This window comes from Dromaius novaehollandiae, chromosome 17 (genome assembly GCF_036370855.1).
Source record: "Dromaius novaehollandiae isolate bDroNov1 chromosome 17, bDroNov1.hap1, whole genome shotgun sequence".
In the NCBI taxonomy this organism is placed as follows: Eukaryota; Metazoa; Chordata; class Aves; order Casuariiformes; family Dromaiidae; genus Dromaius; species Dromaius novaehollandiae.
In genome coordinates this window covers 13,386,972-13,404,291 of record NC_088114.1, presented here as the reverse complement: position 1 = coordinate 13,404,291, position 17,320 = coordinate 13,386,972, and the positions used below count along the sequence as shown (strand labels likewise).

Genomic DNA, 17,320 nt, shown 5'->3' with positions numbered 1-17,320 from the left:
CGCAGCTCCTGAAATGCTGGGTCTGCATCTCCACAGGACCTACCCACCCTTCGCAGCTCTGAAGTCACACACCAGCACTGAGCAGTGCAATTAAGGAAAAACCTTTGCCTCTGACCTATTTCCCTTAACCCATTCTTCTTTTTTATAGGCTGAGGGTCTCCAAAGGACATAACCAGTCGCAGCTGGGAGGAAGAGGAGTGGAAACGGGAGCCAGGTGCTATCCCCGGACAGCAAGTGCCCCGGCTCTCAGCTGAAATGCATTTTAGGGTCCTAATGGTAAGGCCACCATATAACCGTAAAGCAACCGTACTGTTCCATTCGTAACCGTTTCTCATGGATATTTCATTGGCACAATACATACAAGATGCAACACTAGTAAAGCAACATATAGACGAGTTAAAAAAAACCAATAACATATTTCTGAAATGTCAAGTCAGTAATAAAAATCGTAAGACACTGGATTTATTTTGGAGCGGAGGTTAATAGCAGGGCGTGCTGCCGACAGAGCCGTAACGCGAGGCTGCGCTGGATGACACCGCTACGTTTCGCGGTGAGCAGGCCCCAAAGGGGAGTTAAGTGCGTGTAGACGCCCAGCTGTGCCATCAGCCTGTCTCTAAGGCATACAACCGGGTGATGCGTGCTTTTTTCCCCCATCCTGGCAATGGCTTTTTTTTCCCTCCCCATCCCAACAGCTGCAGCTAGGAGTTGTATTTCAGGCTTTGTTTTGCAGATTAAAATCATCTTGGTATAATCTCTTTTTTGTTTTATACACCAGAAGAAGCGTTAGAGACCTGAATTAACACCACAAAGGATTTCGCTGGCCATACCAGAAGGCCTGGCTTGCTGTAGTAGGCACTTCCAGCAGAAGGTGCTCATAATCAGTTGGAATATTAAACTCCCTCCTCTGTCTAAATAGCAAAGACCCGGTCTGTGAAAGCCCGGCTCCCGCGCGGGGGCGAGGGGACTCTTTCAGAAGCGGCAGCACCGCTCGCACGGTCGCACCTTATGGCGAGTCCCGCGTCCCGGCAACGCGGGCGCCTGTTGCCTGCGAGGACAAAAGGCCTAGCAAACTCGGGGCCCGGGGGAATTGCCACGAGATAAAGAGCGCGTCACCTCTGGGTCAGCAGCGCAAAAGGGACGGGGGTTACGACAGCCAGCAGTTGCCGTCACCGGGTGCCGGCCGGCAGCACGGAGCCGGGTGCCGGGGCTCCCCTGCTTCCCGGTGAGCGGCCGCTCACGTTACAGAAGGTCCCGCCGGCGTTAACTGGCGCTGCCAGGAGAAGGGCCAAGTAGCCGCAAGTCCCACGAGCTGGACGCCGTCGGGGCGCGTCGCCTGCGGCAGGCGAAGGCCCGGGGGCAGATGGCGAGAGGGACGTTTGTGTTCCTGCAACTCCTGCCCTAACCGTTAGGAATAATCAGCCGCTCTCCAGGGCCCCGGGCCTGACGCGAGGTAGGAGCCAGCCCTGCCCACGTCATCTGTCCCCTCGTCCCAGCCAAAAATACCCTCGGGACTGATACACGGGGGTAGCTGCGTACGGATGAACGCGGTCCTAGTGAATCCTCTGCAGGGGGAAGAACAAGCCCTGCGGAAGCGAGGGCCAGAGGTCAAAACCGGGGGGAATTCGTCCCGTCTTTCAGCAGACGTTGGGAGTCAAACGCACAGGTTTCCTTAAGAACGCTCCTGTTCAGTCACTGCCGAAGCACCACTTGAAAATAAAGCGCCATGAGGAGCTGAGGAACGCAGTGCTGGCACACCTGGCAACTCAGAGATTCACCCTGCCGTACTCAGCGCCCTTCGCACGGCACCGAGGAAAGCGAGGCCTGGGTCCAAGGGGGGCGGGGGGGGCTCAGCAAAAGCCAAGCCAGAGAACCGGCTCAAGGCCTTCACGGGAGCTTAGTTAGGCGGAAATCCTGACTGCCAGGTGGAGGCTCGGCCCAGCGAGGCAAGCGTTAAGAGCAGACTCGACTACAGCTCCCAACATCCACCGAGGCCGCTTTTAAGGCGAAGTCGATCCGGGGACACCCCAAGCGATCTGAAATCGAAAGCGAGCCCCGGGGGCTGCTGGAAGCTGTAGGCAGCTACCGCGGCCGAGCCGCAGGCCAGGGCGACCCCGGGGCGAGGGCGGGGGCGGGGGCGGGGGCGCCCGGGGCGAGGCGCCGTGCGGCTGCGGCGGGGCCGGGCTGCCTGCGGGGGCCGCCGCGCCGGGGCCGGGGCCGGGGCCGGGGCCGCCCGCAGAGCCCGAGCGCCGCCCATGGCCCCGCCGCGGCGCGGGGGCGCGGGGGCCGCCGGCGCGGCGGGGCTCGGCGGCGGCGGCGGCGGCGGCGGCGGCGGCGGGGGGCGGGGGCCGGGGGCGGCGGCGCTCCCCGCCCAGCAGCCGCAGCCGCGGGCCGGGCGCGGGGGGCGCAGCGGAGCGGCGGCGGCGGCGGCGGCGGCGCGCAGGGCCATGTCGGCGCCGTGCCCGCGCCTGCCCGCCGCCGGGTCAGCACCGGCGGAGGCGGACAGCGCCCGCGGCATGGAGCCGCCCGCGGCCGCCGCCGCCGGGGCCGGGGCCGCCGCCCTGGAGCTGGCGCTGGAGGAGGAGCTGGCGCTGCTGGCCGCCGCCGGGGAGCCGCCGGAGCCGCCGCCCGCCGCCGCCCGCGACCCCGAGCTGCTCTCGCTGATCCGGCAGAAGGAGAAGGACCTGGTGCTGGCGGCGCGGCTGGGCAAGGCGCTGCTGGAGCGCAACCAGGACATGAGCCGCCAGTACGAGAGGATGCACAAGGAGCTCACCGACAAGCTGGAGGTGAGGCCCCGCCGCCCCCCCCGGCCCGGCCCCCCCCGGCCCGGCCCGCGGCCGCCCCCGCGCCGCAGCGCCCCGCTTCGCCCCCCGCGCCGCCGCCGCGGAAGTTGGGCGCATCCGGGCGCCTCCCGAGCGCGGGTGTCCGCGCTGCCGCCGCTGGGGCGCCGGGCACGGCGGGGCGCAAACGCCGCGGCCCTGCGGAACGCCCACAGGCAGCCGGCGGGGGCCCTTGGCCGGGCGGGCGGCGGGAGGGGCTCCGGCCCGGCCTGTTTCCCTGAGCTCGGGATGCAGCTCTCGCGGGTGAAAAGGCTCCTGCAGGCAGCCGCTCTTGCGACAACTCTCGCCCAACTCTGGGAGAGACTCCCCGTCACCCCGGGTCTCTTCCCCAGAGGTACCCCCGGCGTTTCAGTTCTCCCAGCGAGGAGTTCTGTCCAAGGCAGAAAAGGCCCCTCTCTCCTTTCCGGAGAGAGCTTGAACAGCGCCGGCTTAACATCCACATTTCAAGTCACAGCCCTAGACTAATTCTCCGTGCATGGTCCTGCCTATTCCTGTGTCCCTGCCCCGCGGAGTCCTACATCCAGCAAGTTCAAGAGGATTTGTGAAATCACTGTGGGTCCTTTGTTCTGGGAGCCTTTTCGTCCTGAGGAGAGAGATTTGTCCCTGTTATTAAACGCTGTCCTTTACCCTATCTGATCCCTTCCTCTCCGCAGGAAAATCTCTCTGTATTTACTATTCCGGTAGAAACAGTAACGAAGGTGACATTTGCTCAGATTGTTGTTTAGTAGCACGATTTATCAGATTAAAATTTCCCAGAGAGAATATTTTCAGTTTGCTCTTTAAACAGCAAAGCAAGAACAAACATATTTGCTGTTGGGCTGGTGCGGTTTTCCCTGTGAGCTGGGCTAGAAACCTTTCCTACCGTTAAAGGAAAAAACATGCAAGCCCAGACACTTTCTCAGCTGCCTGTTCGACTGTTCTGGCATCTCAGATACTACTTGGGGTTTGCAAAATGTAAAGGTGGAAATGAGACCTCACGGTAGTTTATATAAAGCAACATCTCCCAGGTGTTTGCCTCCGCTCCCGTGGGCCCGCCCGGATGCTGTTCCTCGGGGTGGAGGAAGGCCCTTTCTTAAGAGCATTTGATAAACGTGGCCCTTTGTTTACATCTTTTCACCCCCTCGCTATCCCTGCGGCTTCCCGCTGAATAAGAGAGCCCTGCTTTTTCGGCAGCTCGTCTGGCCGGAGTCAGCGCTACCTGCTTAGGGCCAGGGCTGAGACAGTGCTGTTTCACCAAAAGAAAACAAAAGCAAAAAACCCCACAACTTGAATGTTAATCTGCTACCAAACCAGCCTTGTAATCCTGGGCTGTGCAGATTAGGTGCTGGAGTGAGCAAGATTTCCCAGGGAGCTTTGGCTGGAGGGGCCGCGGGGAGGAGGGACCGCAGCCCCCACCCGCCTGCCGCGCCAGCCGAGGCCTCCGATGGGCTCCGCGGAGGCAGCCGTGCCCGAGCTAGCGGTGTCGCAGTGACCTGTAGGAAGGGAGGCTCTTCTCCCGGTTGCCGGTTCAAAGTCGTTTGCGAGAGCTCGGCGCAGCCGCCGCGTCCCCCAGGAGCAGGCGTGCCGGCCTCTCGGCCTCCCCACGGCTCTTGCAGCGGGACCGGGGCGCAGGGCACGGCTAGCTGGCGACGGCCAAATACGGTGTATTTTGGGGGGGTTACGGAAGTGCAGCGTTTGTGGCCCACCCCTCACTCGGGCAGATCTTCCCCGCAGGGTCTGAATTCACATCCAGTGCCGAGTGCAGCACCAAACCTGCGACCAGACTCGGATGGTGACCCGAGGCAGGGGATTGCTCCGAGGGACGGAAAGCGCCAGCAGCCCTGCTCCTTCCCGGCGCCGGAGAGCTTGTCCTCTCCAAGCAGCTGACCAAACAGCCCCAAAGCAGCTCCCCTTTGCTACGTGAGGACAAACCCAGCTCAGTTAAGTGGAAGGGAAGCCACTTTCGGGAGAAAATGCCCCCCAGGAAGCATTTCTGCGCGAGGGAGAGGCGTGGGGAAGCGGGCGGCACGGCCAGGCTGGTTTCCCTCCTCCTCGAAGGAGCGTCGCGGCCCCCCGGGCTCGTGCTGCTCTCCACCATCACGCGAGAACAAGCTCGAGCTTCACTGCCTCCCTCCCGCTCAAACCTGCGCGCTGGCCGTTCACCGGAGGTCTACGCCGTGGGGATTTTCTTTTGCAGGAAGGGACCGTGGCGGTTTTAATGCCCGACGAGGCTTACGCTTAGCTTCTGCATCGCGCTCGGGCGCGTCCCCGCGCGCCAGCGGACTCGGGCTGCCCTGCTGCTAGCAGCAGCCTGGAGCCACGGCTCCCGTTTAGCGAAGGCCCCGGATCTCCCCGCACGTTGCCTAGCAGTGGATGAGACACGGAGCTATAAAAGACGGCGCTTGCAGCCTGCTGCTCGAGCTGAAATTGCGGCCGCCTCAGCCGCGCTTCGGCACAGGCTGCCTGCCTTCGCTGCGGCCTGGCGCCGGCATCGCGCGCCTGCTTATTGCATTAAAAGCGATCACGACAACGCCGGTCTCGCTCGCTCGTGAGGGGCCCTCGCTCTCTTAGCGTCTTGCAACGCGGGGAAATAGTTTTGCTTTCGCCCAGCGTTTTCATCCTCGCGTTTGAGGGTTTGCTGGAAGGAGCCGGGCTCGGGGAGGGCTGCGGGAGGACCCTCGCGGGGGCCGCTGCGCTGCAAGGAGAGGGAGGAGCATCAAGTCGGCTCAGCCGTAGCATCAGCAACGAGCCACCGTGGCATCCGCGGCGGAGCAAAGAGGCGGAGGAGCGGAGCTAGCCAGGGCAGCGGGCTGCTGGAGCGGCAGGAGCGAGGCCGCCTCGGGGAGGTGGCAGAGGGAAGCGGGGGAGAACGGCCACCTCACCGCCTGCGCTTCTGCCCCGCGATGAAAAGCCGCTTCGCATAGATGCAGTGCAGTTTCCTCCTCCTCCCCGCAGGCTCATCCTCCCCTCCTGTCGTAAGCGCCGCGGGGATCGCTCACCAGGGATCGCGCCCCGGGAGAACCGGGCACGCGCTGCCAGCGCAACGACCGGGGGCTTCTGCTCTTGGCCGAGACACGTGCTTCAGAGCGCGGCTAGACCCGGGGGAGAGCAGCAGCAGGTTATTCTGGGGTCAGACGACAACCAAGGGGAGGTTGCTGCTCTTCGGGTTTCCCTGCTGCTCCTGGGACCCGGCCCTGCCGCAGCCTGCGACCGCTCCGCAGGTTGCAAACGGCCTCGGTCACCAGGGGAAATTCAAGCTCCGAGTTTCCGAGCGAGGCTCCTTTCAAACAGGCGTAGCGTAGACCTATTTTGACCTGATTTGCAGCTCCGTTTCAGTCAGGCCCTCATTTAACTGAGCCTGTAAAACCTGCCCAGGTTCCCCTAGATTTCTACTGCCCGGGTTTCGCGGCCGGTCCTAAAGGGAGCGATGCCTCCAGAACCGACAGCGCTTTCTGAACAAGCCGTGACCCAAAATGCACGTGTTTATGATGTCTGCAGGAACTGCTCCGTTGCATCCGTTGCCCTTCGCGAGGGGCCCGCACCGAACAATAGGGTTACTGTGCGCTGTCGAACGACCAGCCGCTAATTAGGTCAGGAATAGAAGGAGCAAAGGGAGAGATGATTTGGCTGTCGCTCCTGAGACCCGTATGACCAGGAAGGTGCTGCATCTGGCTTCCCCGTCGTCTGTAAGGACACGGTTTGTACGTTTGTGACTAGGAAGGCAATTTTTAAAAGAATATGTCACTGCCCAGTTGCTTTGGAGTTAAGTTAGGCTCCACTAAATCAATTGGCCTGCCTGACCGATATTTTCCGCCTGTCGACATGCAGCCTGCTTTGCACTTTTGGCAGTTGTTTCAGTAAAAAAATTCGATGCGCTCGTGCACAGCGGCCAAGGACAGGGCGACTGCTGCGAACGGGAGGCAAACTCAGGGCCTGCGACCTGCCGTGACGGGGGATCGCAACTTCCAGAGCAGCGTCGCGCGCTCCCCTGTCCCGCGTGGAAGGAGGCAGCGCTGGTGTTTCTTCTTCTCCCTCTGCAACCTCCCTCCCCTCTGCTCTGCAGCACCTGGAGCAGGAGAAGCACGAGCTGAGGCGGCGGTTCGAGAACCGGGAGGGCGAGTGGGAAGGCCGGGTGTCGGAGCTGGAGAGCGACGTGAAGCAGCTGCAGGACGAGCTGGAGAAGCAGCAGGTCCACCTGCGCGAGGCGGACCGGGAGAAGACGCGGGCCGTGCAGGAGCTCTCCGAGCAGAACCAAAGACTCCTGGACCAGCTCAGCAGGGTGAGTGGCGGCGGCGAGCCCCGGCGAGGCGGGAGCCGAGCCACGCCGGCACGGGAACAGCTCGCGGTGCTGCAAAAAGTGACCGTTTCGGTGCATGGGTGGGAAAGCTTTCTTGTTAAAGAGAAAAAACGGGTCTAAATCTGCTCAAATTACACTGGCGTCCCTACGACTCGTTGTCTTTAAACTGAGCTTTATGCCTTTAAAGAGCCCTGTATTTGATTGGTGAAATAGTTTTGTGGATTGAGTGGTTGTTTACTGCATAGTATTCTCAACTTTTTTGTATCTAAATTCAATTCAGAAAATCTATCTCTAATTTATGAGTGCGCCAGACAAACGTAGCATGCAAGGAAAGGGCTAACCTGTGACAGGGTCAACGAGGGGAAAGGCTCTTTGCTGCTCCCTCCCCTTTTTTTTTTTGACCTTCATTGGCTCTCATTTTCTAAACCAAACATACCTTGTCACCCCACGGTGGTGCGTCCCTGCGGATAGCTTTGCCCATGGTTAGATGTGCGAGAACCTACCGAAACTCCTTGGAAAACCACGTTTCAGCAAAGAGCTTAACTCAACCCCTGCGTGAGAGAGGATTTATAGCGCGGCTGCTACAGATCAGTCTCACTGCGTGAGCACTTCCAGCGCGGGGCTTTTCCCCAGCAATGAAAAGCCTAACAGTTGTCGCCTCCTCCCCCAGAAGTTGACCTGTCGTCCAGAGTTAAGGATCTTGGGGGTTTTCTTCCCACTGGACAGTCAGTGCAAACCATTATATTAATGTTTGAGAACGCAGTTATTCCAAAAGATGAAAATATTGCATATCCCAAAGTAATATAGCGCACACAGGCTCATGCTGAAGAGATGCAGCTAACGGGGGATGGAGAGAGCATTTCAGACCAGGTTCAGTCCGGGTTGTCTCTGCGGCTCGCGCAGATGCTGCCTAAGGGAGGGTCGAGACCTTGATCACAAGGCGAGAACCAGAAAGCTCCGAAATGGGACAAGCGTATGGCCTGTTGGTTTATCCTCCATCAATCCGGGTGTGCAGCTTTTCCATGCCGCTGGAGGTGAGAAAAGCAGGTTTGGGGTACAATACTCTGTACAGGTACTTGAGGAAATCATTCCTCATTCTGCTACATGTTTTCTTGAGAAGTCCTGAACAAGTCACTCGGTCTGTAGATTCAGTTCTTAACTGACATTAAAAAAAAAACAGCCTTCCCTCATTCAGAAGCCCTGGCAAGTTGACTGGTGTTTGTAAAGCAGCGTTATCTCCCAAGCATAGCTGATGTGCCAGGGAGAGGATCTTTCGCCTCTTCGCTGAACAGAGCATCTCACGTACCATACAGACATGAGGCTCTGTCCTGGCTCTCGCAGAGCTCCTGCGTTGTCGGGTTTGTGTCTGGGGCTGAGGACTTTGCTCCCATCAGATTTTGTGACCCTCAGAAGGATTTTCCGTGTACGTGGCTGATTTCTGTAACTGTCCGGGAAGCGTAAGATTTGTCATGGTACCAATATAAGCCCAGACTGAAAGAGCAGCGTAGAAGACAGGGAGGAAAGCCAGAAGGCTTGTTTTGAGGATGGTTTGATGTGGTTTAAAGCCCACGCAACACTCGTTCTGCGGCAGCCGCTCCCAGCCCAGCTGCTCAGAGCTGCCCAGCAGCTAAGCCTTGAGCAAAGGAGCCGCAAGGTTGGCTCCACCAGCATGCAACGCTCAAGTGCAGGTTTTGGTCCCTTAACTCTCTGTTGCTGCCAGAAATAGCCTGTCTGGGGCTTCAGAATTGCCACATCCCAGAAAAAAGTTGAGTCTTGGTGCTGCCCTTCTGCTCCGCCCCAGCCCTGCGCCAGGCTTTGAGAAGGGGACGGTCGTCCCCTGACGCACAGATGGGCAGAGGCAGCAGCTTACGCTCACCAAGGCCCCTCCGTGCAATTCGGTGCTCGTTCGGTTCATCACCTGCCCAAGACCTCCTGGTAACTCAAACAGAGCGATGGACGCTGTGGATGGGAAAGGGCTTCCCAAAGACGTGACAATCTGGGCAAGATGGGAGTGAACTGGGAATGGCTTGTTGTGGCTCGCGCAGGGTTAGGTTGAGGCTTCTTAGAATCTGAGTCTGATTAGTGCTTGATGAGTGGCTCGCGCCGAGTGTTTGGTATGCTGGGCTCGTTACTGCTCGGTAGTGCAACTGCAGTCTTACCTGTCTGGTGTCTGGAGCCAAAGAGGCTGTGTATCCACTGCTTGAGGCAGCGGTGGTGGTGCTCAAACCCTGGTGACCCCCTGGCTCTGAATCCGGTTGCTGCTTAGGCTTTCAGTAAACAACAAGGACAAATAGAGCTACACGGATGCACTTGCTTACAGCCGCGTTGCCGTGGGCTGGAGTTTTGCTGGGGATCATGAACTGAGCACCGGGAGACTAAACCCTGCACAAATGTGCTATCACAGCCTCAGCGAACTCAGTAGCGCTGCTTGTATCCCCCCACTTCATTTTGGGTTCTGCACTTTGTGCACCTTCCCAGGTGGCATTTTGTGTCCCAGGGGGCTGTTTGGGAGGAGAGAGCTGCAAGAAGTCTGTGATGAGGTGATGAAAACCTCATTCAAAGCCTTAACTCTGCCCCATCCACCGCTGCATGCCCTGGAAAGGCCTCGCGTGCAGGAGAGTCAGAAGCATTACTCTGGTACGAGTCATTCTACATGAGATGGGCACTAGTTCTTTAAATTTTCATTTCAATTTTTTTTTTTTAAGCAATTAATGCCTCGTGGCCCAGTTTTACAATACTTCAGCCTCTCTCCCCTGGCAGAGGTATTCCCTTGCCACCAGGTACTATGTCAAATGCGGGTCTCAGCCTCAGCAGCTAGCATCCCCTGGTCCCGCCTGCTCCTCGCAGGGTCCCAGCCTTCAGCCGCTGTCCCTCAAAGCAGCGCAGCCTTGGAAGGGAAGAGTCTGCCACCCCTTCGTCCTGCCCCTCCTTGTTCTGCTGCCTTTATACTCTTTCTCTGCCTAATTAAGCCTGCTGGGCCTGAGGGCTTTTTTTTAAACCCTGCTTTCCCTAGATGTGCAGGATCTACCCCACCAGGTTTTTTTCCAGCCTAAGCACAGCCCAAACACTAAGCAAGCACACGCTCCTGCACACCTACCCGAGCGCAGCAGAGGGACACAAAAAATACTGTCTTGCCATTAAAACATGGGACCGAAAATCCTCAGCTGCTTCTGTCAGAGGCTGATAAGGGATGGAGGATGCGGATTTTAAGTTTTTTCCGGTCTCTAAAAACAGGGATAAGTGTCTTGCCTCAGAGTTGCCAAGAGGCTATAATAAGGTCTGCAAAATGATTTGAGGTCTTCCGATGAGATGATGATATAGGAGAACTTTACGTATCTAATAATAGTAAGTAGGCTATAAGGAACTTTGCCTCCTCCTGAAATACAGTCTCGGTGTGGGTCTGCGTTTAGCAGGATGGAGACGCTGCCCGGGGTTAAACACAGTGTGAAACCACGGAGGAAGCAGGTGGGCTGGACTGCGAGCTTGGCGGGAGACCCGATACAGACAAAAGATCAAGTTTAAGGTCCCCACAGTGACCTTATTTTTTCATTTTCTGGTTGGTGATCCCTTCTGTATGCTGGACTCACTGCTCTCCCACCGCAGCACAGCAAAACACGCAGTGGCTCTCAGTGTGCCCACGCCAGCCTGGGCTCTCGCTGCACCTGGGAGAGCGGCCGGGCGCGTCGTGAGCCGTGCGGGTACGTACCGCTGCGAGCACGGCCCTCGGCGATGAGCTACGGGAGGGAAAGCACGGTTTTGCCATAAAAGTAGTGGCTTGGAAATTATTACATCTGCGTTCTGCTTCCAACTCCGTCGCAATCTTTCTCCCATCTGTTTCGGTTCCCCATTTGGAAAACAAGAAAAAATCCTGTGCTTTCCGTCCTTTTAAGTTAAGGACTCGGGGGGCGAAGGAAAAGGTCTCCTCCGTGTGCCCACAGCAGCCAGCAGCGAGTCCCGTCCCCCTTCGGGCTTCAGGAGCTCCCAACCCAAGCAATCGCAAGCAGCCCTTTCCCTGCAGTGAGGCGACACGTTACTACTTTGTCAGGAAGTGAATGAGAAGGCTTTCACACCTTCTGCGTGGCTTCGGCAGATGGCTTTCCCACGCGCTTCCTGCCACCGCGCTCCACAGCCGACGGCCGCACGCGCCTTGGATGAGGATGTGTCCTGCCCCGCGCAGGCTTCTTCCATGGTACGGAGCGCACCAAGAAGTAATTTAACACCGTCAAGCTCGGGGAGTTTTTGCAGCGGAAAGCTGTTCTCAGCGGCAGGAGGAAGCGTGTCGTCGCGCGCCGCCGAAATAGCTCTTCGTGCTTAGAGGGGAGACGGCAGCGGCCGCGGCAGCCCCCTCGGTGGGCGCTTCAGTCACCCAGTGCTTATATTTGCCGGGTCCCTCATGCCAAGACCGCTGCCGAGAGCGGGGCGTCTCAGTCGCTGCCGCCGGTGCAGCAAGAGCGGCCGGCTCGCGCGAGCACGCGTCTCCAAGTGGGTTTTCTCTGCTAGCCAAAAACCATCCTTTCAGCAATATTTCAACTGAACGACTTCCCCTGCCTAATCTCGCGCTGTAACGCACGCAGCAGCACTTCAGAGGACTGTCAGAAACCGGCTGACTTTGATTTGAAGGAAACCTTTTCCTTCTCCAAGAAGGAGCTGACCATATTAAGTTCTCCCTTCAAACCTACGTCTTTTGAATACCTTGGTGTTCAACAACATGCTTAGAGGAAGGAGGGCTCTGCTGTCGGTTACGGGTTTGAAGAGCTTTTCCTGAGTGTTTTTGTTTGCTCTATCAGCATAGGAACAATGTTTCCGATGATTAATCTGGATTTTGCATAGAGAGTTATTAGAACAAGCGCGCTGGGCAGGATTCGCTCCTTTTGCCACTCCAGAGGTCTGTAGCCATTACACTGCGAGCAAGCTTAATTGCATCTAATTCCTTATTATATCTGTACAGATGCTTAATACAAGCCTCCTTATGCTCCTTGTTTATTGAGCTGTCTCGCATAACCCAGCAGGGCATGGCTGGAAGCAGCACGCTGAGCACAGGGGCAAAGAGGCCGGGTCCCGCCTCAGCACAGCTGGGCTGGCTTTGAAGAGGAGAGACCTGAGGTGGCCAAGGCTCAAGAACCGGCTGTTTGGAGCAGCCCCACGAGTCAAGGTGCAGATCAGCCGCTACACCGGGTTCTTTACGTTTTTTGGTATAAAATGCCTCTGGTTCTCACGGTGGCTGGAAATGTTGACTGGAGCTCCCCGGTACAAAGGTTCGCGTTTGAGTCCTGCACAGCACACATCACCTAAACACAGCGCAAAGCCCTCTGCAAGGAGAGGCAAAACAGCCGCTAGAAAACCCACCTTGCCCTGAAGGTAGCAGAACTGCACACACCCCGACTCGTGGGAAGGGGAGAGGGGCTGCCGCGTCTCTGGGGGCCGGATGGGGCCACGGCCACCCCCCAGGCGGTGGGATGGGGCCGTGGGGCCGGTACCCGCCATCTCCAGGGACCCCTCGCCGGTTGCTAGGCGACGGCACACCACGCGATCCCAGCTGGTGATGTTGCCGTGGCGACTGGGTGTGATTCTTCTGCTTGTGATGCTGTGACAGGCGGCGGACGCGCGGGGAGACGCACTTGTGACGTGCGAGGCGGCCAGCGGGGACCATCGACCGCCCCCGCCGCGGGGCTTGGCTGGCCGCCTGCGCACGCACGCTCTGCTTCCTCGCCCTCCGCTCCTGCAGTCTTTCCAAAAACATCACCCAGGAGATCTCCCAGCCCAAGGAGGCAGCCAGTTGTCCGCAGCACCTGCAACGAGCCGTGGCAGCAAGCTGCTGGGGGACGATAAACACGTTATTCCCTTCTTAAAAATAACCCCTTGCAAGCAGGTGAGTGGACCCGGGCAAGGGTGACCCAGCCGCAGCATGGGAGCAGGGGAACCCAGCCCCGCGAGATGCCCCCAGAGCCTCCTGCCTCGTCACCGTGATCAGCCAGGAATGACGACCAAGAGTCTGGGATGTCCCCATCAATGCCGACCGCCTGACCTTCCACCATAACGTCCTTTTTCTTGCACATCAGCCCAGCTCGCACAGCTCAGCTTTCACCGCTAGCAAGTAGCACTGGAGCAGATCTTGGGAGCTTCCGCAAGGCTTTGGCCTTGAAGGGTTAGAAATACCACTCAACAGCCAACAGGAATCCAGCATGGGACCAAAGGTCCCATGAAATTTGATCTGGGATGAGGAAATCAAAATCTGGAAGAGCCCATCCCCTCTCTTGCATTGCACTTAAGCATCAAGACTGGGGTCTGAATAGAATAGCCGCTTGGAATAGTTTAGAAATTGCTTTTTATGCAGGAGCTCAGAGGTAGAGAGATGTGGGCCGAACGGATTTTTTAGAAGTATTTCTGCTTATTCACACTTGCTGTAAACACTTCCTCCAGGAGATTCTAGAAAGTAGGACACAGAAGGTGTTTGCATCCAGCCACTGCATCGCGAGCTAGAGCCAGAGCTACACAAGATTCAAGGCTTTGCAAATATCTACATAGGAAAAAAACAATTAAAAGTATTTGATCTTTAAAGAGCCATTCTGGTTTATAACATTTGCACACCTTGTAATAAAAGCCTTTCTAAATCCCTTTTCTAAAGTAGGATTGCTTTTTTCTAAATGCAGTTTTATAGACTGTAGCTCAAGAGGGAGGTCCCTTCTATATTGTATTTTGCCAGCAGTATTAGGTGCTCTGACTACCCATGAAATCACAGCAGCCCCTTGCAAAACAGCCTGTATTTTAAACAGCATTTTGTTCAGAATTGTCTTCTGCAAAACCCAGTTTACCTTGAGCCCAGACACAGGACTAGCCAGACCCTCTTGCTGACTTGTCGGCTGGATGCCGCAATACAGCACGGAGCTGGCTCACGCTTGGCCAAACCATCCGAGGGAACAGGGAGATCCCGCCCTAGGTGGGAGCAAGGAGCTGCCGAGAGGTGAGAGCACGATGGGAAACAGCTGACAGATGAGGACACATCAAGTGAATTGCAAGGCAGAGTGACATGGGTAAAGACAGCTTATAAATAGATCGAGTGAGAACCGCGTTTTGAACAGAGACAGGTTTCCCTAATGACTTCATTAAGTGTCTCCCTGTACAGAGGCTCCGGGGAGTTGTACCAGACCTCCTTCACAGGCAGGATCCCCGTCACCGGGGTCCTGAGCGGGGGCATTGCCAAGGTTTCAGCATTGCTGAGGTGCTAATGTCCTACCAAAGCATACAAGAAAAGAGGAATTACCTGGATAGTTTTTAAATAGGACGGAATTACCTGGATAGTTTTTAAATAGGACATGATTCTACAGAGATTAATACAGTAAGATAAATGTGCAATAAATGCAGAGCTATCATAGGAATTGCTCTAAGGTCTCTGGATACTTGGGTGGTTAAGGCATCCAGCTCACCTGAGTTTCCCCTTCAAACACCATTTCCTGCTTCCCTGTACAGCTCAGCTGACCTAAAGGATCCACTGGGTTTCTTCTTGACTGCTTCCCCCCACTTCCTATTTGTCCCTCAGTCTCTCCCCTCCTGGATACATCCCACAAAGATCAGTCCAGGGTTAAGTTATCCGCCAGCCTTGGGTTGATAGTCATCTCTGCAGTCTTGTTTCTTAAGCCAATGTGAGACTATAATATCCCTCATTCCAGGGAAAACGTAGCCTAGCAAGTCCCCTCTCTGCATCCTTAGAAACCTGTTCCTGAATCTACTTCCAGACTCGGCAGCTTTGTACTGGGGTGCAGTCTTGGAAAGCTATTCCATTTGGCAACTGTTCGGCATAAGTTGTTCATGTTTATTCATTGAACAAGAAATACCACTTAATTTGGCTGCCCCCAAGCACAGATCAAGAAAAGCTGAAGTCCTCTGCCACACAGACCGTCAGATTTGTTGCTCACGCCAGCGGCATGGGGTGGGTGTAAGCCCCAAGACTTGTCAGAGGGAAGGCTCTGTACTTAGAGATTCATATTCCATTAGCTTTGGCCAGGTGCAGTGTGTCAGGACACAAGACCCACAAGTTATAGCAGAAGGGGACCTTCCACAGAAGTTCTTAAAGAATTTTCCTGTGTTTCTGTACTCCGTGAGCAGGCATTTTGCATTGATCCTGTTGCAGCACTAGTAAACTGATGCGCTGGGAGACTAGACATAATTGTTTAAGCCTATGGACAATAACCCCAAAGAAGGAAAAAGCCTCCTCTTCACTTCTCAGGCAAGCACACTGCACAAGAATGAGCCTTTCGATATTACAGGATGTGGACGAGTCTTTTTAAAGTGCAGTTGGGAGTTTAGGGAGCTAGATCCCACCCTGAAGTGTACCAGCCCAGGGAAAAAGCTATTAGGGAAGAAACTGTATCTTTATAGAAATTAAGCTTTATTCTCCACATCATCTAGGTACAGGACAGTGTGCTTATGTGGCAGGATAAAAATGAGACATTAAGCAAAACATCCTAGCTGTAAGGTTTGTTGAGTAGACTAGAGACCCGGGGGAGCTACAGGGCCTCCAAGAGAGGCTTTCGGGAATGGCCGGGGAGTCACTGGTCAGGAAGGGCTGGTGGAGTTTTGCCTGGCACAAAAGCAACTAGGTAAAATCAAGTCTCAAAGAGGCTTTCTGAGGTTACTATACCTTTTATGCAGGCAAGACTTCCAGTAATGTCAGGTCAGGTCTTCCTACTGTTTTTAGATATTGGAAGAAAAAGGCAGAGAAGCCTGAAGAAATGCTCAAAAGCAATGAGTGATCTTAAGGGCTGCAGGCTTTGGGACTGAGCTGCATTTTAACTTTACGTGGGCATAAAATAACTGAGGGGAGAAATGCAAACATTGGGGAAGATTCAGAAATAGGGTCCCAAGCTTTCCTTAAACAGACTTAGGTACTGGAGGAGTCTCACTTCTCTGCAGATTCACGTTTATATGGAGCTGAATGGTTCCAGATTTTAGCAAACATGGTCACTTCAGGTTTTCTCAGTCTTACATGGTATTTTCCTAATAACATTCATCAATCAGCTCTGAAGGTGCACAGGAATTTGCTAACTCGAATGATTTCTGTAGTTTTTGCCTCTAATCAGGAGAGGTTTATTTCCCCAGGCTTACGGGATGTAGTACTTCCCTTTGTGCACAAATTCTCCCTGAATGTCACATTTTAGCCTTTCCTCTCCTCTCCACCTCAGCACAAGGGACTGGACATCTGCACTTACTAGTAGATATTCAAAGCTTTAAATGCTCAAGGCAAAAGCTTATGAAAGCGATGTTTTCAGTACTACCGTGTCCTCCTGGGGCCGAGTCCTGCCCCGGAGCCGCAGGCGAGGAGAAGGTCCCCAGCCGTGGGCTGCTCATCGCCCTCCGCTGCCCAAAGCCGTTCCCCTCTGGATCTGCCGAGCTGCCCCAAATTCGTCTCCCTGGAGGCAAGACAAAAGGCCAAAAGCCACCATTTAACCTGCCCAGGCTCATTTTCCTGGCGCAGACAGAGCTCAGCCCCCAGGCAGAGCTGGAGAAGGACAACAGGACACGGAGCAGCACCTTTTCCCTGCCACAGGAGATCGCACATCCTTGGTGCTCTTGGAGCTAAGGAAACGCAGGCACCTCCCGACCTCTCAGCCTTCAGAGCAAGCCTGCACGGACGCAGAGCCCGCAGCAAACAGAGCGCTGCCGGGGGAGCAGGGCTGCAGGCAGCAACGCTGCTCACTGCCTGCTTTCTTGGCCAACCAGCACGAACAGCCCAAGTATCCTGTTACTGCCTTGAACCGCTTGAAGGGAGGCAGGTGCCGCTGCAGAAACCCGAACTGAGGTCGTCACCACATTTGCACCGTCTAAGCAGCCTCCTCGTAACCCACATACGGAGGATTAACAGGTTGATTTGCTGCATTTAGAGAGGCCTCCTCCTCTGTTCGAGGCGTTACGCGACCCAGCAGCTCAGAGATGCTCGCCGACATCGACGCCGGCCCCGCGAGCTGCATCCGCCTGCGGCAGACCGGCGCTCAGCGACTTGCCCTCCGGGGCTGTCATTCACGGCAGGCTTTGCAAACTTGGAAGAAAAAAAAAACCAACATTTTTCCTCCCTCCATCACAAAACCGTGTCACAGACTAAAAAGACCAACTTGGGAGAGGGGGAAGGAGACAGGCAGACCCCCGCTACAGGCTGCGGCTTCTCTTCAGCAAAAGGCTGAAGCCTTTCGCTTGGCAAAAGGGAGACAGCAGA

General features: G+C 56.1%; 1 protein-coding gene across 1 annotated transcript in view; it reads left to right on the top strand.

The window, feature by feature from the left end:
- The first annotated feature begins 2,444 nt into the window (after positions 1-2,444).
- Positions 2,445-17,320, top strand: part of BICDL1 (BICD family like cargo adaptor 1) — a 43,653-nt gene continuing 28,777 nt past the window's right edge. The window contains exons 1-2 of the mRNA XM_064522280.1: positions 2,445-2,783; positions 6,880-7,095. Coding sequence (XP_064378350.1) covers positions 2,445-2,783; positions 6,880-7,095 — 555 coding nt within the window. The remainder of the gene's footprint in view (positions 2,784-6,879; positions 7,096-17,320) is intronic.